Here is a 22755-nt window from a genome sequence, read left to right on the forward strand (position 1 = left end):
TTCATTTACATGGCCGGTACCGCGAAACGTCTCGAGACAAGATCGCGCACCGCTCCGGTTCTGCCTCTGGCGGGACGAGAAGCCGAGCGAGCTGGATGCTGACAAACGATGCGTCCTGCCGATTGGCCGTGTCGGAGAGGCAGGAACCCAGCTTCTCGGTCGTTATTTCGGTGCGGCTTCCAGGAGCAGGAAATAGGTGGATTCGCTGCGTATCTGTTTGTCTGTCGCGGTAGCCGAGGCTATTAGGCTCGCATAAGGACGTCCTCCTTTTGTCACGGCCGGAATTTATTCGTCTCGATTCGCAGGAATCCCTCCTCGTCAAAAAAGAAGCCGACCTGTTGCGCAGTCCCAGACGATACACCCTCCCGCCCCGCCGATGATTTCGGATTCCCGATGCGTCCCCCTCGTGAATTGCTGTTCCCGCACATTCGACGTCACTTGTCGATCTCCAAAATGTACTGTCAATATCGCGAATGCTGATATTCCGGAATCCGGATAATCGACGCGTATAATCTATACGAGTGTGTTACCAAAAAAGAAATTGTGAAATTGTCTTGAAGATTCCTCCTTAAGATTGCAACATTTTGGATACCTATATTTGTGGAATCATTTCTTTATCACATGTTAAACGGCAGACTTTTGCCAGGCTAGTTATCCTCGTCGGATTCTCCAAGTAGTAGTGGGACAAATTATAACACGAGTCCCCGAGTCTTCGAAACGCCGTGCGATTGCCACGCGGTAGAATCTGCAAAGTCGTACCGAACACAAAAACAAGAAAAAAAAAGAGAAAAGAAACAAACCATACGTTTCCGTCGTCGGTGCACGAATATGCACCACGCTCGCGATCCAATTAAGAAAGCGCGACTTGAGTGCATCCCGGCGGTGCCTTCGTTTCGCCTCTTAAGGAGCTGGTCGCAATTAATGAGCGCTCCGGACGGAAATCGAATTGAGAAATTCCGGCGGCTCTCCGGACCCCCTTTCGGCGCGGGGCTAGGGGGCACCGGCCCCGGAGCGGACCCACGGAGAGCGCGTATACACGTACGGTAGCACGAAAACATTTATCGAGCGACACCGCCCTCCCGTCCCTCCTCACCTCCGCCCCCTCTTTATTGATCGTCGCAATTAACGGAGTGCGTCTCATTAATTGCACGGCCGGACCTTAATTAGGAACCATCAATTCGCAGAGTCCGGCGCTTTTACGTGGTAGCCCACCGTGTATGATTAACGTGGCGGCGGATGGCGGGTTTGAAACTTGGGACTGAACTTGTGACGTGTCGTAAATATAGATTCCAATCATACGTTCGCGAACTTGACTGGATTTTAGTCGAACGAATATTTGAAAGATTGAATCTCTTCGAGTTCAATTGGAAGATCATTTCGTCGCAGTTGATAAAACGTTGCTTCGTGGACTTGGGATCATACGTTGCAAGCGAGTTGAAAGCCTGTGTAAGAGCAGACGATCCTTCAGGCTCCTTCTCTTTATTTTATCTAATTTCTGGCTTTCGTGACTCGAGACGTGATTGCGAAGCGCGTGCGATCGTACTCGCCGCGTGAGTCCGTGCGTGTGATTTCTCCTGAAGACCACGCTACATGTCTGCGCTTTTTTGCCTTTTTGCCCGCGATTTATATCAGCCGGGAGTATTTATGGGGGCGTATTAATCGCTATCGCTTGTTTAATAAACTTACGACGCGTTCGCTCGAGCCCGATTCATTTCGTTTGCGAAATTAGCGCCGTCGGCAGCCGCGATGCAAAACCACGTGCAGATATTGAAAACAGCAAAGGTAAAATAATATTAATAAATAGCATAAATTAGCGTTTCGTAGGAAACTAGCGAGTCTAAGCAAAACGAGCTTCACGAGGAGGTGAGAAACGCAATCTTATGCGATGAGTGATGTGTCTGGCTACAGACTGACTTGCGCTACTGCCTCGTATGCCATTTATAGATAATTATTATCAATTTATTTGTTTTTTCTTGTCTCTATCACGAGAAGAAAATAATACGCTTGTAATATATACAAGTAGCTTTTATGCTAAAGTGCCTGAAGGAATAAAAACAACGCCAGTATCAAATAAGACTTGAATTCAACAATCTAATGCAAATACAATGGGCCAGCAGGTTTATGAACACCAGAAGAAATTGTTTGTGACGCAGAGAGATGTAACAGAGTCTCCGTTCAGAGCATTCTTTATCCGGCAAAGTTCGCCGCATACCGTTCAATACAAGGAGCACGGGGAGTAATAACGCACGTTACTTGCATAAAACGATAAAAATATCAGGCCCGCTTTCGCGATCGAACGTGGCTGAGAGGCAGCCGGGAAAAATCACGATGATGTAATGGGCAGTTCCGCAGTAATTGGCCACAATTACGCGTGTAGAGCGCGAAAGTTTCCTTCCGATCAAAGTAACCGGTCGGCTCGCGGCTATTGCTTCGGATGCGGAGGTCGCGGGGGTCAACGGCCAAGGCGCGGTTCGACGTTTTTATTAATTATTTCAGGTCATTAGAAAAATGCTAACGCGCTCGTCGGATACCCGGGCGCTGAGTTAATTCCGAGTTAATTCAGTAACGTACGCTCAATTTCCCCGTTTCTCATTTTTCCGCGCGGCCGTCACGACTCCCATAGGAGGAACACCCCTAATTACGATCGATACGCCGCATACCGTCGCGGACGGCCCGAGACGGGAAAAGCACCGCCGAAGAAGTGTCTTAACGAGTGTATCTCCCGCATAGCGGCGGCCGCGTGCGCGGCGGAGAGCATAATGAATCAATCTTAACGCTTGTAGCGGCGCGCACATCGCACGCCGACGAAGGCGAAGCCGAAACAGTCTTGATGAGATAATGGGCACTTCGATTGTAATTGGCCACATTCACGCGTGTAGCATGAAATTTTTCAGCCTGCACGAGCCAGCCGACCGACTCGCCGCTCCGTCGTTGCTGTTCCTGCTGCTGCTGGTGCTGTTGATGCTGCTGATAGTCCCGATGCCGGGGAGGGAGAGGAACAGAGGAGGATCATAGTTCAGAGGTCCGAAGCGGAGGTCTTCCGCACACATCCATATTAAGCGGCTCACTTTCACGCACTTGGCCGCTCGGGTAGGCAAACGCGGTTATCGTCGTAAAAACATCGCTTTAGTGGAATAGATGCGAAGATTACGCCACGGAAAATTGCGCGCAGCGCGATGTTACTCGCCGGAAATCACGACGCATACGCAGAACAGTGCGTTGAGAAACTGATTAATTAGTTTTCCGAGGTGCATGCGTGAATGAGTAGTTTGATCCTTTATGGTCCACTTCATGGTTTTGCGCTTAATGCAGGCACGTGAACATTTTCCGTATTTTTAATTATGTTTTGTGTTTACGCCATTAGTATACGAGACAGCAAGTCAAACGTATTAACGCGTTCGACTCGGGTAAGTGCATTTTATTAATCGTGCACTAAACGTCGCACAAATACATCGTATTACGAGGATCGCGTTTTGCGATTTCTTTTCTTTCAAAAGTCTGAAATGTCGTAACACGGTCACCTCACGAAAGAACGAAACGCAACCACGTCAAACGTAGTATCATCAGAAGAAACAGAGAGATAGAGATTGAGAAGGGGGGAGGGAGGGAGAGAAAGAGAGTGAGAGAGACTGGCAAGGACGAGAGGGAGCATGTCTGTATTTCTTACACGATCGTTTTCCACGTGTGTGTCGGCTTTTACGCTGCTCATACATATGCTCCGCACACGTGTATAACTCGCATTGTGCGGCTGCCGCGTCGGCTGACATTTGAGAGAGGAAAAAGAAGGGAAGGAAAGCGAAAGAGAGAAAGACAAGCGAGATAGGGAGAAAGAGAAAGAGAACGAGAGAGAAACGAGGAGGCTGCGAGGAGGAGGAAGCGGCTCGTGGTAGAATAGGAGGATGGAGAAGAGAGAGAGAAAGAGAGAGCGAGTCGGAGTCGGCCGGGTTGGAGGGATCGAGAGGGTCAGAGGTCACGGGTCGTACGGCATAGCCCTGACCTTCGACCTTATCCCCTTCCAGCTTCTCTCGAGACCCCGTGCAGACCCCTACCAAGCGTACCTAGAGCCCTGACTCTACTTCGTAGCCGACTCGAGTGCGAGACTCTCGCGACGAAGCCGAGAGCTGTCTCGGCCCGGAAAAATACAAAAGAGAAGGAACGTCGAGCGAGTGCGTACCTTGGAGAACGACGGAGTGCGTGTCAACGCGACAATCCTGGCGTAAAAGTGCGTCTCGCGAGGTGAAGTGTTACCCGTCACGAATTGCCGATGTATTCGTCGTGCGTTTGTCGCGTGCAATGTTCTTACGAGTGTGAACGAGTGCGGTATCGCGTAATGATGAGATATACAGTTTAGTTCCTGACACATAGTAGGGTAATCACTGTGCTGGGGGGAGAAAATGCTGGGTAAACGATGATGATTTCATTTCTCGATTCTTCATCCGTCGAGAACGAGGAACAATAATTTTTTAGAAATTAATAAAATACTCGCGAAAGAGCGATAGTACGTACAATATATCTCGGCAAACGGCGTAATGGTAATGACACATTTCGAAACAGACAAATTTTTCACACAGCGCCGCATTAACCGACGATACCGTAAATTTAAAATTGCAGATTGCCTGTATCATTAATGTCACGAGTAATGTCGCGCAACGATGACTCGCATTGTCGGCTGTGTTATCCTGCTCGCTATTAACAAGAACACGCTCCTTTTGACGCCTCGGCAATCGCTCGTAAATTGCCATTACCGCACAATAACGCGACGCGCGTAATGTTTTCCTCTCCCTCTCCCCGTCGTTCTCCCTCGAAAATCATTATTGCACATTATGGCTGTAGCTCGACGGAGACAATGACGATAAATTATTCCGAGTGCTTGCAATAAACTCGTTTTATCGCGTGCACGTATAACCGAGTTGGGAATTAAATCAACTGCGGCCACGACGACGTCCGCGCACGGCAACACGCGCGGAATGCGCGGCGATGAAGACGTTCCATCGATTCGTACGCGTCGTACGTACTGATCCGCTCTTTTATTCTATGCAAAACGACCGGCGAGGCTACTCGCTTCGATCAACCTTTTCGACACAATTCAAGAGGTACACATTAAAGGCCAGGTCAAAGCTTTCACTCGACCTCGCGAAGCCTGCGACATTCATACAACCGCGCCGCCGATTGTAATCGACAGTCGTGCTCGTTATCGTATATCTCTCAGGGTCAGTGTCATTTAGTATTGATTCGCGTGATTAGTTCCTCCCGCCTCGCGAGACGTTTTGATGGACGTGCTTGATGCCATTCGACGTTATAAACGCGATGTTCCCTCGTACGAAAGCCTCAGGACGTGCGAGTTTAATTAGCCATATCGCGAGCGACTGTCTCGCGTAATCGTAAATAAAGCGGGAATAACGAGCGATCAAGCGATGATCTTTCCGGGGAATCTCGAGCGCTCGTCCCGCGTACCACTTAACGATCCATAAACGATAATCTCAAGTAACCGAGAAAAATCAAGTTGCAATGATATCATTGCGTACGTACATCTGCGTCACGAGTGCGCCTCGCAGAGATACGAAAACCGACGATTTCGAACAGATTCCTTGTAATCACGATTACGGGTTCAAAGTGCATTTTACAAATATTTTACAGAAATATTGTTCTCCTCATAGTTGATACGGCGATAAATGCTAATAATGTGAACAACATAATGCAGTTGTGGGCGTACGGTTCCGCTATCAGATTTGTTAATGCCACCGTTAACGGTGAGGATCGCTATCGCGCCGGTAGCCGTGGTTTGCATTACAATTACGGAGTGAATCGTTCCCTTGATTACGCGCCGAGGAAGGTTGCGTATACATCTCATTCGCGCGTGGGTGCGTACGTGCGTAGGTACCGTGGGTTACGCGCCGCCGCCGGCCCGTGTACAAGCTTACACCATGCTTCGTTAACGGGGATCGTCCTCTCCATCTTCGTCGGTGACCTGACGTGGGCGCCGGCCACGCGTCGCTAATTGCGAGCAATCAGACGCGGCCAGTGTCAACTTTATGCAAATCTGGCCTCGAAAGGGCAGCCGTGGAGAACCATCAGCGGATTGACCCAGTCTCACGTCGATCAGACTTTCTTTTCTGATCTTTTTGCGAATTTTGTCGTGGATCGAATCACGTTTCGCGAAATTTTCGTTGTAAAATTACCCGTTGCAACGGAATTGTGTCTGGACGCGATAAAACAGCCACTTCATCGTCGCTTCATCATCCTGCTGGCTTATAAAGGGATAACTTAATAAATCGGATAATTTGATTCCGTCAGATACGACGCGGAATGATGTATGGTTTGCCTCGTTAGTTTTTGCCGTTGATTTCGCCGGAAACACCGTAGCAGACGTAACAACTGGAAAATTGTCACGACACGTCATTATCCGCAGGTGCACAGAAGGCCCTCCGCGTACTTCATTTCCTGTTCCGCGGAACGTTTCTTAACCCTGCGTTTATCCGCGGAGCCTGAAAGGTCTCGTTAGGTGAAACTCGCGTAGAAATTACACGTTAGCTCACGAACCAATTACAGACCTCCTCAATCTCTCAATACGTAGCAAAATGTAAATTAGGTTTCAATGTGCGATTCCATCACCTTCCGAATTATCGTGCCGCGCGTAATTTTATTAATTCTAGGATACTTTGACGCGAGGTCACACACCAAAATTTTCAAGAATATTTCGCGGTAACTGGTGATCAACGGCGGATGATAACTTTTCCAGGTTTAAAACCAGTAATTTTTCAGGATCCCACCTCGAGATATCTCAAAGAGAAAGTATCACCTCCTGCTATATATACGCAATCTAAAAAAAGAAAGAATTTTAAATTGATAAGTATATTCCATGGAGCTTTTTCTGATGCGATAATAAATTTTGGAGAAGCTTCGTACGTTTCAATAATCGAACCCACCATTGATTCGAATGATTTTGACGATGCAAACTGAGCTGATATTACGAAAATGTGCATGCGTGAAAAAAGAGAAATACGAATCAATGTGCCTTCGTAGTTCTGGTTTTATCGAGGTAGCTCCTACCAACACCGCCTCTTTAACCTCCACCACCTCCTCGAGGTCCGCCCACAACGCGTGCTCGTTCATTCCCTTCGCTCCATCCCCGTGAACTCCCACGCCACGTGCTTGTTGCTCTCCCGTCTTTGGTCTTTCATCCGTTACGGTACGTTTCTCTCGCGACGATTTCAGTCCTCGATCCGACCTCTTCCTCCAACCTTGTACGTTACCGAGAATTGGTCTCGTGATGGAGCTAAGTATAAATATTCAATCACTCGAGCATCATTCAGTCACAGCCTTGAAAATTTTTCATAAAGCAAAGCGTTCTTAAAAGTATTATATTACAACAATCTTTTCCAGAGATACCAATGCTGTATGAAAATTATTATCGATGAGAATGTCAAATGTAACACGCAAGTGCGAAATAATTAAAGTATCTGAAGAAATCACTGAAAACCATTTCTTGGTCATCTTGCGCATGTACTAATTAGTTAATTCCCTTCTAATCGTCAACGGGTTTGCGCGAGCACGCAGGAATCCGCGAGCGTCCAGCAGCCACGGCAAAAATCCGGAGACCCGTACGGAATTGCGGGACATAAAAGCGCGCGCGAGTTAACGCGCGGAAAATTACCGGGCTATCTCGTGCCACGTGAACCGCGAGAATATTCGTGTGATTTTACGATCGCGGACCGACATAATACACAAATGCGGCATAACCTGATGCTGTGTTGCGGGCGCCGCGCTCCTTTTTGCCATCTTAATGAGCGTTGGCACCGCGTGGGTGTCTCGCGTGCGTGACAAGCGCGAGCGGCCTCAAAAAAAGTCCTTATTAACGGGAACATGCGAGCCGAGAACGGCGAGAGGGCGAGTGGCGAATGGGAAAGGGCGAGCTTCATGGGGAACGTCGATCGCTCGCGTTCGCTCCAATTCCTTTCGTCCTCGATGTTGGATTGTGCGAGCGCGCAACCCGCGTGAGTCACGGCGCGAAAGAAAATCCATTATATTGCGAGAATGATCGTTCCCGCGATCATTTCACGGTCGTACGAAGCTATGCGAGAGAGACAGACGCGCTCGTTTTCACGGCTGGGTTTTCCCTTCTCACGCAGGAATTCGCGCGGATCGATCGAGTTTAACTGTACTTGTTTCGCAATGCGAGGAGCCTCTCGTCTCGTCGCGAAGCGCACGCAGCTGTTACGCAGCGACGTTTCGTCACGGCGATGATAAGTCGACGCTCGGTGAAAGCTCGGATGTCGAGCACGAGTGACACGATGAAGACTGGCTTACGCGGAATACCGTCGCTTCGATCAAATTAGTTGCACTACTTGGCGAAACATCGGGGCGTGTTACGTCGGTGAAACCCGTGAACTACTTTCCGATCCCTCGCCTCGAATATCGGCAAGACCTCCGACGCGTCGTGCGAAATAGTATGGCTACGGCGTGTTTTATGATCCGCGGGTAAGTGCACGAGGCCGCGTTCCTTTCTAGCGGCGAAGTGGCAAAACCATCGTGATAAAGGAACGTAACCGCCGCCGCGGCCTTAAGCCTGAAACCGCTGTGCCGCCAATGGTACCTGCACGGCGCGGAACATTGCGAAGCGTTGCCGCCGCCGCCGCGGCTGAACGGTTCCGCCGAGAGGCGCGAGGGAAATCTGCAGTGGCTTTTTCCTTTTCGTCGGCCTAGGCAGGCGAACGTGCCAGGCCGCACCTAGCCCAGAGATAGTTTCATCGCGGCATAAAACAGTAATCTATGGCCTCTCGCGTATATGCTCTTGCCGCGTAAGAACGAACGGAATCTCGCCTGACGCTCGAGCGCGCGGCCTTTCCAGGTCGCGCGGATGATTGCGGGCCCCTACTGCTCATCCGCGACGAAAAGCACGACGGCGTTTTTCCGTTTTCATTGAAATGATCCGCTCGCGAGTTTATCCCCGCAAAACACCTCGTCATGTTCCGGTATGCTAACTTTGCATCGAGTAATCGTGACGCGATGTCCAGTTTAGGTGATGCCACATCTCCGATGAACATGTTCAGCCTCGATTGGAGCCTCGGTTTTCTCCCAGACCGATACAGAGGTAAGAAAATCTCATTTTTCGAGCATCTCCATCGTGCTCCCAAAAGACCTGACGCAGCGACATGCGGTATCCGTGCTGCGGCGGAAGCGACGTACTTTCATAGCCGTAACGTCCAATTAAACGACTCGGGGGGGCAGCGCGCGCATTTATCGCTAATTATATTCATTCAATTATCTCGTTACGGCCGTGCAAAGCTGCGCTTGCACGTAACAGTACAAGCATCGTATCTGTAATCAGAATACCGTAGCAAGACAGTTTGAACAAACGTTTCAGTGCTTGCTAGATAATAAGGAACAATGTGATGATTTCCTATCGATGTACAATAATTGACTTTTCGACACGCAAATATGTGTACAAAGTTACGGAATGTTGTGTCTAACTGTAGCTTAAGTTTTATCCAAACTGCATTCCGTCGATGTCGGCCAATGATTCATCCGGCAACCCTTTGATCCTTCGAATTCACAACTCGCTTGACTGTCATCGCGTACATGGGATGTCGTGTTCGACGTCTTCCCCTCGTCCTGTCTCTCTTCGTCTTCTTCCTCCACGATTATCTCCGGCGTGCACGGTGCTCTCCCGCGCGCTCCTTTCTCTGATTTATCGACGTATTTCTAATCAAGAGACCGCGCGCGATCGGTGGAAGCTGTATTAGTTAACCTTGTCAGATAGGTAGGTAGGTATCTCCTGGCTGGTTGTGCATGCTAAGTAGCCGCTTCGTGGGTGGTGCTCCGGACTACCATCTAGCACTCGCGGTCCGCGTCGATCGATCGATCGATCGGTGTGCGCGCGCGTCCCATCCCCTTTTAAAGAGAGTCCTCGAATAGTTGTCCGGTACAACCGTAATGTGAGAAAACTTGGATTAATTTGCGAGAAATCGCGCAAGAGATACGTCCTCCGTGTAGAGGACGCGGAATTGGAGAAAGTGGAAAATGCGGAACTCGAGAAACCTTACCTCTCACGAAATAATATCCGACGTTCTCTTTGTTTTCAGGATCCGAGAGAAACGGCTACGCCGACGCAGGCGGAAGCTCTTTTCCGTATCACTTCGGTAAGTGTTTGTTCTATCTTTTTCTCTGTTAGATAATATTAAATACTCGTACGCGCAGTCTGCATGATTTCCGAGTTATTTGTCGCCCACCGGCGCAAGGGCCATTTCTTCCGCGATAATCCACCGCGATAGCCGTTCGGCGTTAGCAAAGTATCGTAATAACCGTCGTTTCTCGAATGTCGGAAGTTGAAATCATCGTCCGCTGATTCGAGTGATTATGCGGGGGCCGACGAAGTTAACTCCGCGCAGCCAAGCGTATATCGGACGTATCTATCGGGCGAGGTCGGTGCTACGTGCGTAGCGAAGCGATTAGGGCTTAACGATTATTCGCGGTCCCGCGGTGAAGTTAACCGGTCGTAGAAGTAATAACGCCGGACAATCTGGTCCGGCAATCAATGAGTACGTGTTTATGTAAATTGAACGAGTCGAGACATGAACCACGCGAGCGACTTTTCCTATACGGTTGCACCCTGGGCGCAGCGCGGAGTTAGATGAGTTTAGTAGCCCGCGGGGGAAAGAGAGAGAGAGAAAGGCAGAGAGGGAGACCAGAAGCAAGAGGACGGAGATGGAGAAAACGAAGACGGTATCAGAGTCGCATGCAATCGTCTTGAGTCGCGAGATTACACGACGCGACAGATTTTCTGGTTCGTGCTACTTCGCATCACATCCGTGCTTGCTTCTGCTTGCGTACATGCGTAAGTGCAGGCTCGACTGCATGATGTATATGTGTGTACCTTTTTTTCATTTCAACTGTACACAAGAAGTGCACACGATCAGTACGTGAGAAATACAAAATCTGCAATGCGGATTGTGACAAATGGCTCGCAACTGAATCCTGCTAACGTTGACTACCTGCAATGTACGAGCCATCTGTATGCTTGAAAAAGGCGCCTTCAATGCTAGCGAGTAGCTGACAATCAGGTAGTTGAAGCTCCTCCCGATCGTTCGATTATTTTTAGTAAATTGCCAATGGGCAATGGCACCCTTGCGAGAAGGTATCCTGTTTGCGCATACACCGAGCAAATGTAAAGCAGAGTAATTGTAGTCATTATTCTGTTAAACAAGGTTTTGCCGCCGCCATTCCCGTGCCGATAAACGCGACGCTATAAAATTTTTAGCACGCACGAGCGACCGTTATTGGTACGTTCGCACACGCGGGTTCGCAAGACTGCCAGTCGTTAACGACAGAAAATTGCAGCACTCGTGGCATTTGTTTGTTGTATCTGCGCTACCAAGCTTATATTTGCTGTGCTGTCCGTTTAGCCAGAACGCATTATAAGAGCGCTCGTAGTAATAATAGGTATCACGAATAACTTTGCACACACATGGAGATATCTCTCCCATTGCTCTCAAATTCGCATTGATGCTCGCTGAATTCTCAATGTACGAATCAAACGTCGATGAAAAGTCAAAGTATCATCAATCCTCGAGCTGCTTTTCCACGACTTTACTCTAATTTCGCACCCTTCGTCTCACATAGCCGTCGCTCGTGCAATTTGAAACCACTTAAGGATCCAATTTAATCAGCCTCACTTCTTTTTCGTTCCGCGAAAGACTGCAGTTCACAAAGTCGACGCGGCCGCGTTCCGTTGCTCGACGCGAGGTCGTACGACGTAACCATGCCGGACGGAATGGAATAGCACGGTCGTTCGGTCGAATGGGAGCCGCGGAGGCCGATCAATTATGCCGGACGATTCCAGGCCACGAAATGTCAAGGCTCCACCTCGATGGAATTCTAACGCAGCCTCATCCCCGACGACGGCGCGTCGCTCGAGCGTCGTACAACGCGCGTGCACGCTCGAGAGTCATTGCCGACGACGGGACTGGAGATCGTTACCGTCCTCATCGCGAGTCGCGATGATCGATCTCTTCTCGAAGCTCCACGATGGGGATGTGCCGCGTGATTAGCGAGTCGCCTCGGGTGTATCCTGCTGTTGCTTGTAGTAATACTCGCGGATGTGCTCTCGTTCCTCTCTCGGGTCATTGACAAATCGGTGACAAATCGCGCACGTTCCATCATCGTTTCCGTTGCTCGGAAAATTAAAAGTACGTAATCCATCCACGAGACACGAAAGCAAGTGGTCTTTCGTATCTAAGATGCCAAGAGTTAATCTCGTACGCGACCAGGATCGACCTTGCAGACCTGCACAATCAAACGCAATCCTTCTCGTGTCCGGCGAAGCATCACCTTCAAACAGAATTGAGCCGGGTAGCGATTCTTCACGGTAGCTATCGCCATTCACGCGGGTCCATGGCGCGCTGTGCATCCTCACGTTTGCGAACGCCATGGGACGCGTGTAAGTACGCGCACGTACGCACGCGCGCACACGCGTGTGCCCAAGTATGTATAATAAACATAATCGCGGTAGCGCGCGATGAGGAGGCCTTGGCCGTCTCCCTTCGGTCGTGCCCGGCACGCCCACCGCTACCATCGCCGTGCAAAGAGAAAATACCGCGCCGTGGCAATCAACGGTTTTACACCTGAGCATCTCCACGTAGGTCGGCCGCGGGAGCGAGAACGCCGACGAGATGGTGGAGTGAGAAAGAGGTCGCGAGAGAGAAAGAAAGAGAGAAAGAGAGTGAGTGAGAGCAACGGAGAGATGCGGGGAGAAGGATGCCCCTTTCCTTCCTCCATCGAGCGCCTCACCTCGATAGGCAAGACTCGGGCGAGCACGACGAGCACCGACCTACCCTGAAGGATTATCGAAGCCTGCATCTTTCGATACGCTCCCGTTCCTTCCTCCGCGCGGGCTCCCGTTGCGCGTCCCGGATCGATCCCGGCCGGCGCGGCCTGCAGGATTCTGATCCTCGATTTGGATTCCGGTCTAACGGTCGTGCCGGGTTGGCAGGTCCCGGAGAATGCGGGAGTGTGTTGCTGCTGCTGCTGCGCTCGTTGTTTTTCGAGATACCAGATAGACGTACGACACTGTCGAGAGAGAAAGAGAGAGAGAGCCTTTGTACGTGCATTTCAGTCGCGGTAATTTATTGACATAGTGATCGTAGAAATTATGGGAAAATGGCGCAGCGTCATTTCAGCAATATTGTTAGCCGTTCCGAACGTGCTGCGAAGTGCATTCGACAAATCATGTAGTGTCATCATTTCTGCCTGATGCCGTATCTAGGTGCAGATCGCAATTGCAATCCCCATCGACCTAACGACGTAACGTATTGTTAGGCGCGTCAACATTATTTTCTACGCGGTTCTATTTTCATGCAAATCCGATGCTTTAGCCGCAAAGGATCTTTTCCTCGACCATAATTTTCGCGCGTACGCGCTGTTCGTCGAGATTTATGCTTCCTCAGCGCGTCCGAGGATCGAGAATCCGCGTAGCATAAAGAAGTCAAGCAAACTACAAAGTTCCTACGAAGGAGGCGCCCAGACGTTCTCCGCCACGTTCTATCGACCACGTATCGGCGATTAGCGGCGCGAATGGAAACTCCATTTCTCTTTTCACGGTGACAAGCTCGAGATCAAATTTCAACGGCATTCCGAAGGCCGAGTCAATGACACGGAAAGATTCTCAAGTTAATAAATGAGGTGTAAATTAAGGCAATCTTTTACGATGCTCTCCATCTCTCTTGCGGAGATGCGAGACGCGGAGTATGCGTTGAACTAAATATTGCAGCACATTCGATTCTTTTTTTTTAACGATAAATCGCCTCCCATAAATCAAGTAATAATAACTACGCTGGAATATCCATTACTATATCGAATGCGTTATCAAATGCGTATAATCGAACGCTTCCGGCACACAATACCCATTCCGCTCTGCAATTAACTAACCTCATTACGTTTCGCGCGATTAATATTTCCCGTAAATCTCTTCCGTTGATCTGTGCGCAAAGCAAACTTGCGAAAACGGACGTCCCCTTATGCTATAAACGCTTGACGCAAATGCATATCCTTTCTATTACATATGCAAAAGCAAGATTCTCTTTTTGAAATCATTCTTCGCTTATCAAAAATCTCACCAAAATTCAAAGTTGAATCAATTATTTTGGTATTTTCAGCATTGATAGTTATGTGATTGATAATAGAAAAACAAAAGAGGCGCTTGTTAAAAATACAACTTTATTTTTTTACAACGTAAAAATACAACTTTATTATGAATAAAACCTTGAATATAGCATAGATGTTAAAGATATTGGAGTTTTTTCTTCTCAACACGCAATTACTACTCTGTTTTATAGTCCATAGATCACCGCGTAACGATAATTACTGCACTATATCTTTAATCGATCAGCTGCAGGTAGCAGCCTGCCGCTTCCGGTGCGTGACGTACACTTATTGCGATGCTCACCTCATCTTCAAACTAATAATCTCATCCACATTAATATTTCATGGATTTTCGCAGGCGAATTATTCTGTTACTACAGTCTCTCATTTTTCTTGCGTCTACAGTCTACGTCATCGCCCTTCGCGAAAACGGATGTGCGCGAGTGTGGGCCTCCTTCGACACTCGCGGGGGCTCTTTAGAAAGTTGCCCCGGTTGCTGCGGCTGTTTGATCAGGAGAGCCGTACGAACGAGTCGTTAGCCGGTACGTGCACCGATCGCGTTTCCCTCCCCCCGCTACCCCGCTACACGACGATGCGTGTCCTCGCGCACGCACTCTCGTGCATGTGCACGCGTGTATCATACGTGGCAAAAGAGAGAGAAAAAGAAAGAGAGAAAGGAGGAGCGTACAGATCAGCGGCCGGGCAACGGGAGCATAAGTCTATACTTATGGGTTAGGTGGTAGATATGGAGCGGTCGATAATGATCCAATATACTGGTACATCCTCGCGAAGTAATTACAATGATGAGCGAACCGCTACCATCGGGCGCTCGAGCGAGCTCCTTCGGAGGCTAGGCGTTGGATCAAGACCCGTCCTCCACCTTCTCCCCCCTCGGTTTCTCCCCTTTCCCTTGTGCCACCTCATCACCGCGTCGACTTCTTGCTCCTCTCGCTGCTCTTCCTTGATCCTCCTTGCCTTCTCCCCCCTTTCTCTCTCGTTCTCTCTCTCCCTCTCTCTCCCTTCTCCTCTTCGTCTTCCTCTCTCTTCTCCTCTTCTTCTTCTTGTTCTTCTTGTACTTCCATACAGCCGCCGGTCGCTACGGCGCATAGCACCGCAACAAGAGCAAACATCTCTTCGGGGTCGTCACAGGGCCACGGAGTCACGGTGGATGGATCTCTCTCGCTCCTTTCTCGATCCTCCGGAATTATCGCGGGGGCCACCGCGAGGGTTCACTTGGCCGGAAGTGCGTCATCAGTGGGATACGTGCTCGATGAAACCATCTTACGGACGAATCTCCAGGAGAGTACAACGCCAAGTCGTGGTTTGCCTCGAACTTGCCGGGGCCCTTATCTCGATGGGACCGCCGTGCGCACGGTGTTGGCGGATGATTAGCTTCGATCCGTTTGCGCTTGTATGCGACGGTGTTGTCATTGATCGATAGATCAGCCGATCCCTGTGCGCCGGTACTCGCAGATGAAATCGCCTGCGACGAAGAATAATTGTATTATTGTGTTAATACCGTGGTTCCCCCGCGCGGAATCAAATAAAAGACGGTCGGCAAAAGAAGATTAACTCGTGGTAGCTCGAGTTAATTGCGAAGCGATAATTGCGGACCATGTTTCATCCATATGCATGAGATCGGATTACTGCGCGAGGGGTGTGCTTTATTTCATAGGAATTCGCTTAGCTTTGACGTGAAAAGAGAAAGTGAAGCTGCTGCACGATGATAAGTAATATCTACCGATACAATCTTAGTTCAAGTAGCGTAACGAGAAAAATCAATAAATTTTTATTGAGTTATTACATTCGAGCGACTAATCTGATAGACCTGAAACAATAACTTGGTCACGCGTGGACCTACTTTCTCCCCTGTGAATTATTTTAGTTTATTATCCACACGTAAATTTTTAATTCAGCAGCAGCAGTAGCAGTAGCAAAATACAAAAAGTATCGCGCGCATTTTAATGAATAACGATGAAGATATGCGTGATGGACACTCGTAAAACCGCCGTCGTCGGTCAACTCGAGCGCGAAGCATCCGCTCTGGCGTAAGTTCATTCATCGATTTTTTGCTGCAAAGAACCTGCTGTGAGCTAGATCGCTCGACTCACCGGGAGCTGAGTACGGGCGATACCAAGTGTCTGATTAACGTTGATTTTTTGCAAATGCCGACTGTCCGACGCCTCGTCATAAGCCGAAGACCTCAGCCTCCCGATCTTCTTTCCGGTCGTCTCGATTACGATCGATACGGTTGTCGAAGCAAGACGTTCTACCTTATTTTCCGCGATGTCCTGTCCAACAATTTCGATACCTTTTTTTGACAATTTCCAGCATCCGAAATTCGTCGCCCCAAAATTATCGACATTATCTATTTCGATTTACTTATATATCGAATTAATTTGCGCTTGCAAATTACAGCGAAAACATGAGTTTGAGCTTGAGTTTCCACATTTTTCATCTTAAAATTATATAATGCCTTAATCTTGCATCAAATTATTTGCGCCTTGACGTAGATGCTAGTACTCTCAAATTGTATCGCATCGCAAAAGAACGGAAGGCTTTGCTCGCGATCGAGCTTGTCATATTTTCGCCGGCAGATCGGAGAGAACGGACACGGTTGCGACGCCACTGTGAGTGCATCCGAGCAACAAGAGCACGCATAACGTAGATGCAACGCTCCGCAGCGCCGGATTGCCGAGGGCGCGCTCCTTCTCCGCAAGAACCGGAGGTGAAGGGGGCACATCGGAGACCACGAAGAGGGATACTAAGAGGGAGGAGTACGGGGGAAGAGAGGTCGACCGGGATAAACATCTGAGCCCCGCCCGGCACCCGAGGCTGCACCTCTTGTTGCTCTTCTCTATCTTACCTCTCCTCTCCCGCTCCTCTTCTTCTTCTTCTTCTTCTTCTTCGTCTTCTTCTACCTCTTCTTCTCCGTTTCCCCTCTCGTCTCGCATTGCCTCCCTCTTCTCCCCCGTCCGTCCTCGACAACCGGCACACCGGCATTATTAATCCTGGGTGCAGTTCGCGAGTGTCGATATGTAGCATTTCGCGCGTCTCGCATTTTACGACGTTACGCCTCTTTCTGGTTTCCTTAATGATATTTCATTTCTAGGACCTACTCGTCTCGCAAATTATTAAAATCGTGTTTCTCCAGACAGTGGCTTGTCTCGCGAAAATTCGAAAATATAGGTGATTTTGTGGTGACAAAAATTTATCATCCCACTGATCAATCTAAAATTGTGCAATTTCAGAATTGTGGAAAGTTGCGCAACGTAAGTTTTTCCTACATTCCTCCTCGACGCATTAAAATCACATTGCGCCCGCTCGACTATGCATTTCGTGATAGCTTTGGTCGAAGTTTAAAGAAAGATGAATGTCGCAGCAAGCTTTTTGACGGCGAGTACCGTAGCATCCTCACTTGGAAAAGAGTTTTTGCTTCTTGGAGAATTGCTCACAACGCTAGAAACGTCGTTGTCCAACTTCCATATCATTTGAAGTCACGATAACGTCCAAAAGAGAAAGAAATCTGCTCGACATGCAATACTCTTTACTTATCGATTTGACCTGGCGTAGAAGCAATCCACTAGACAAGCGGACAACCAGATAAGCGCATTCTTATACTTATGCTGTATAGAGGATTTCAGTTCGTCCACGTATTGAATAAGTTTACGGCTTTTAAATAAGCGGCCCTTACTCGTTCCCAAACAATTTGCCCATACCGCAGATTGCTCGTAAATAAAGATAATCTATTCCACCCGGAAGATAAAAATCGTCTCGACTTTAGCAACGAGGGCCGCGGCCAGCGGGGCAACCACCACCGATGGTCCCCGACTATCTCGAGAAGTCCGAAGGAGGGCGGCAAAAGAGAATGCGAGAGATGCTCCAGCGACTTGTGTTCGTTCCGCGGGTGAACGCTCCTCCGGTTATTCATTTTTACGTCGCTCATTGCTCGGATTTTACGAGGCAAAAATGATGAAATTGCACTTTGTGCACCGTATGCGTGCTGCCTTCCTCCCGCCCTCTCACTCGCCCCCTCGACTGCGCACTCTGTTCTTTCCCTCGGCGATTATGCGTGCCGCAGTTCCGGCGATAAGCACCGCCGATTTCCTCGACGATTTTTGATACACACGATGCTGAATTTCCGTGGTGCATGTCTGAACGTGATGAACTCTGTACGAGAACTCTTGCTGTGCGTTTCATTTTTCATCCATGACGTTCTCCGAAATTGATTGTCGCATCTGTTTTCAACAGCGAGGTATCGTGATTGGATCACGTCTCTTCTTGAATCCCCTGAAATAAATTCGCTCGTTAGGTTCGACCTTAAATTTCTGCCGCTCCCGTATCCGCGTCAAGAGCGTATAAATTAGCGATCTAACATCGAGAGGAAAGAATTTGATGCTTCTACCGGATGCACCGCGCGCTCTCGGCATCACCATATAAATTATCGGCCTAAATTGGAGGATTCTACGTTTCTGCCTACGCTTTCCGTGCGCGTTCTCTCGCTTCGCTGTTGGATAAATTATGGGAGTACATTAGATCCTAAATTTCCGTACGCGTTGGCGCGCGGACGATAAACGAAAATGAAGAGCGTGCTACGTCATGTGAGCCTCCGGTCAGGTCCAGCGTGATATTAATGCTAAATCGTGCCGTAAATTGCGGATTTTGAGTGCCGAAAGAACGAGAACCGACGATATTCGTATTTTATCGGTGCGACTCTTCTTGCCTGTCCGTAACATCCGTTCCGAAATGGAAGAGCACGATGAAGCGCAACGTCACATCGCAACATCACATGAACAACATCATATGAAGTGACGGGATGTCAAAATATCTTTCAACGTTTGCTTCAATGTTATTTATTTATTTCATATCTCGCATAAAATCGTCAAGACATTATTGTACCTATTTGTTTAGTTTCACAAGAGTGACATTTTTGTGCATCACATCAAATGTTTTTGAAATTCAATCATTTGTAATAAATCAATTCTATCGTTTCTGTAGGATAAAATACGCGGATAATACGGGAATCTAACACATGCATCAGTGGTCGAAATTCTCGGCGCGCGATGTCTTATTCCGAATGAATCTCGATATATAGTTAGACATTCACGCGAACTCATCATCCTTCGCAGAACTTTTGAAGCGGTTCGGATTGAAGCTGGCATGACGGACCGTTCTGCTTATATAAATTTTTTGCCGACGCAACCATTCGACACCTGCATCTTTCCTTGACCTTTCAAGTGCACGTTCATTCGTCTGACCTTTAGCACCGCTGATTCATCGGCATCTCGCGGCGTAACCTCGCGGTATAATCGTGCGTGTTCGTATTTATCATCTCGTTTATCGTATCGCGGCGGCCAGCGATATTAATCGGCGCGAACACGGCCTTTTGACGATCTGAAAAAGTCGGGAGTCTCTTCTATCTTAATTTACCGATCGTAGTCACGATGTATGATATCATTACTGCGTATCTCGCAAATCACATTTGTGATATTGGATCCATTGTCCGTTTAGTATTTAATGTATTAAAATGTGTGCACTTGATAAAAACTGGTATTCCCTTCATTTAATTAAATTGCTCATGAATTGATTGTGCAAGGAAGAAATCTTTGTATAAGAAAGAAGCTTTGAATTTGAAATTTCGAGATTGTAAAACTCCATGTCAGTCCCTCAGAACTCAGTTATATCGACATTATATCGACAATTATACCGCATATTGTATAATACATCCCGATAGTTATCATCACGGATAATTACGCAGAATGAGTTGGAATTATCGATAATTATACGGACGACGCATACGTCGCGACGTGTTACGCGTCGTAGACGATGAATCGTTGAAAATACTGAATTTCATGGCATTCCTTTTCAATTAACGATCGATCGAGATAGAAGCGAGCCGCGAAGAGAGTGAGAGAGAGGGAGGGTAGGGAGGGAGGGAGAGAGGAAGAAAGAGAGAGAGACAGAAATAAAAGGAGCACGTAGCTCCAGCGAGATATCGATCGGTTCCCCAACGGTTCTCGTCGACTGCACGGTTTCCTGTGTCGAGAGAAGACGATTCGCGGACAGCCGTTGACGAGTAAATCGGCCGCGGCAATAAATGGATTCTGTGTCTATCTCGATGTCCCAACGATATACGATATACGAGTCATTGACATGGCTCATTAAGGAACGTCCGTCACGCGTGTTCGTTACTCTCTGGCATACGTCATAATAAAAATTCCGTAAAGCAGCCGCCCGTTATCGTTTTTACACTTCTCGCGGAGGCGCAAGTGCATGACGAGCGTGTTGCTCTGGCTCTCCGTCCTGTCGTCGACCCTCTCCCACGGTCGCTTTTAAGGCAAATTAAATACAGCGCAACAAATTACGCGCCGACCGTGGCTCGCCGTAAATCAAACGGCTAATAAAACTTCTTCCGTCTCAGTTCCAGAAAAATTCATCGCGCCGTTCCGCTGAGATGACTCGCGCTGCTTCTCGAACCTGTCGATATCGGTATTTCGAAGGCGACGAATCCGTATCTTCTTTTTTACGATCGCATTCGTCAAACACGTATTTTACGGTCGAGTATTGGATTGCCTGTGATCGGGGCGTGATCTTTTTCATAGGTATCTTTCATAGAGATTCCGAAATTTACGAGCGTGTCTCCGAAACCTGAGAAGACGCGCATCCCAATTTGCATATTCTACTGGAAGTTGGCCAGGAATTTTCTGTTTTATGATTTTTCGGAAATGTCTTCCCTGAGATAACGCGTACCCGTAAAGTTGTATCTAATCATCAATTTTGCCTCGAGTCATCAGCATGGACGGAAGATCCGTCGATGCCAACGCAACGTTACGGCTTCATTTGAAAAACACTAATGCAACATGTTCCACGAGTGAGATCGCGGGGAGTGCAGGAAGGAAGCGGCAGAAGAGAGACGCAAGAAATAGCGCGCGCGCGAGAGAGAGAAGGAGGAAGCCGGTGAGGAGATTTTAGTGCCGGTTGGACGTTTCAATTAAATCGTCGAAATCATCATCGGGCACCGGTGCCGTCCACCTCATTCGCCATCGTCATCGTCTTTCTCCCTTCGCGGTTCTCGTTTTGCTGACGAACGTAAATTTCTCCACTCAACGGGACTGTAACTTCTCCGCACACGCGCTAGCGGAGGCCATCGGGGTTCTCGTGCGGCACGCCAGAACAAGTCTATGAAATATGAGCACTTTTGATCCAGCATACCGTAATGAGAAGGGGGAACGCCGCGCGAGTTGCTTCTTTTTTTCCCGATCCCTCGGACCGCTGCTTGAGCGGTGATGCTGCAGATGTGCTTGGTTCAGGATCACGACGCTTCTCGATCGCGTGGCTGTTGTCAACAAGTGTCGGAAATCGTCTCGAGTAGCGTACAAAAAAATAGCATTTACCCGCATCACGATAAACATAACGATGCATATTTTAATCGGGCGAAGGATATTTGCGGTTGGATACCTGTCGCGACTAATTTATTAACTAATTGCTCGTCCGCAAGATGTTATTTTTATTCATTGAATCGACCATGTAACGTCATCATTTATTTCGCGGCGTATATGTATGCAACCATCGTTGATATAAAATTCTCGCGTGACACGCACAGTGTCACGCGAGACATACGATAAACTTGCTCGGGCGGTAGCTGACAGCTAGAAGTTACACGAATGTTGTAAGGATAGAATAGTATCCTCTAGTATCACTCGATCCGGCTCTCGATATAACCAAAAAGAGTCTCGTTATCAAGCAGTCCCATCTTATCAGGTCGGCGCAGCATCGCCGGTAAATCATCGAGGTCCTTGGCAGGGCACCTTTAATTACCGGGCGTGCACGAGGGAAAAAAAATATGAAGACGTAATACGTTATCCGGTTGCCTTCCTCTCTCCCGGGTGTCTACCAATAGATAGAGAGGCCGGTCCAGTTGATGCCGAGAGGCGTTGCTCATAAATAATGAACACGTATTCATGAACGCCACCGGTTACTTCGTCTCCGGAGATGAGCTACGGACGGAACTCGCATCGACGCATCAGCTGGCGATCGGAAAAATCGCTTCAATGACGCAAAATGTCTTTGTGAATACGATATTCCAAGATTCACGTGGAACGCGAAGGGAAGTGCGCGTTTAAAGCTATGTTACATAGCTCGCACGATCGCTTTGCTTGCTCCGTATCGTTACGGCCGGTCTGTCGCGAAATTTCCAAGCTGATGGCGATCGCGCTAATTAATTTCCGCGAGCGCATTGACGAACGGCAGTACAGTTGCAAGGACGAGTCGTAGCGATCTATCCAAACGATTAATACGTCCCGTTGCGCACGGCGTGCGCGGAACGGTGCGGAGGAGGTCGACGGACCGTTTAATCGCCGATAGTTCTCCGGGAAAGAAAATGACCGAGGTGGTAATCGCTACCTGCGGAAGCCCGGCGATCGACGCCAGATAGGACGCCAATATACTGTACCATCTATCGGGACGTTTCGATGAGCGTAGCTTCGGCGGTCGCTCGAATAATCTCGCGGAGCGGATATCTAAACGAGAAGCTCGGAGCGCAGCCTGCGGGCGGAGCGCATGTACGGATATATACATACATCCGTATATAATAACCTGATGTGTAGAAGTGCAGTCTCT

General features: G+C 48.5%; 1 protein-coding gene across 6 annotated transcripts in view; it reads left to right on the top strand.

Moving 5' to 3' along the window:
* Positions 1–3982: 3982 nt before the first annotated feature.
* Positions 3983–22755, top strand: part of LOC105276236 (uncharacterized protein KIAA1522) — a 100775-nt gene continuing 82002 nt past the window's right edge. The window contains exons 1-3 of one of the 6 annotated variants that reach the window (XM_026972335.1): positions 3983–4401; positions 8130–9091; positions 10083–10139. In XM_026972335.1, coding sequence (XP_026828136.1) covers positions 8965–9091; positions 10083–10139 — 184 coding nt within the window. In that variant the 5' untranslated portion in view covers positions 3983–4401; positions 8130–8964. Of the gene's footprint in view, positions 4533–8129; positions 9092–10082; positions 10140–22755 lie in introns of all 6 variants that reach the window. The other 5 variants (XM_026972331.1, XM_026972333.1, XM_026972334.1 and 2 more) reach the window with 5 other exon arrangements.

Source organism: Ooceraea biroi, chromosome 9 (assembly GCF_003672135.1).
Source record: "Ooceraea biroi isolate clonal line C1 chromosome 9, Obir_v5.4, whole genome shotgun sequence".
Classification (NCBI taxonomy): domain Eukaryota; kingdom Metazoa; phylum Arthropoda; class Insecta; order Hymenoptera; family Formicidae; genus Ooceraea; species Ooceraea biroi.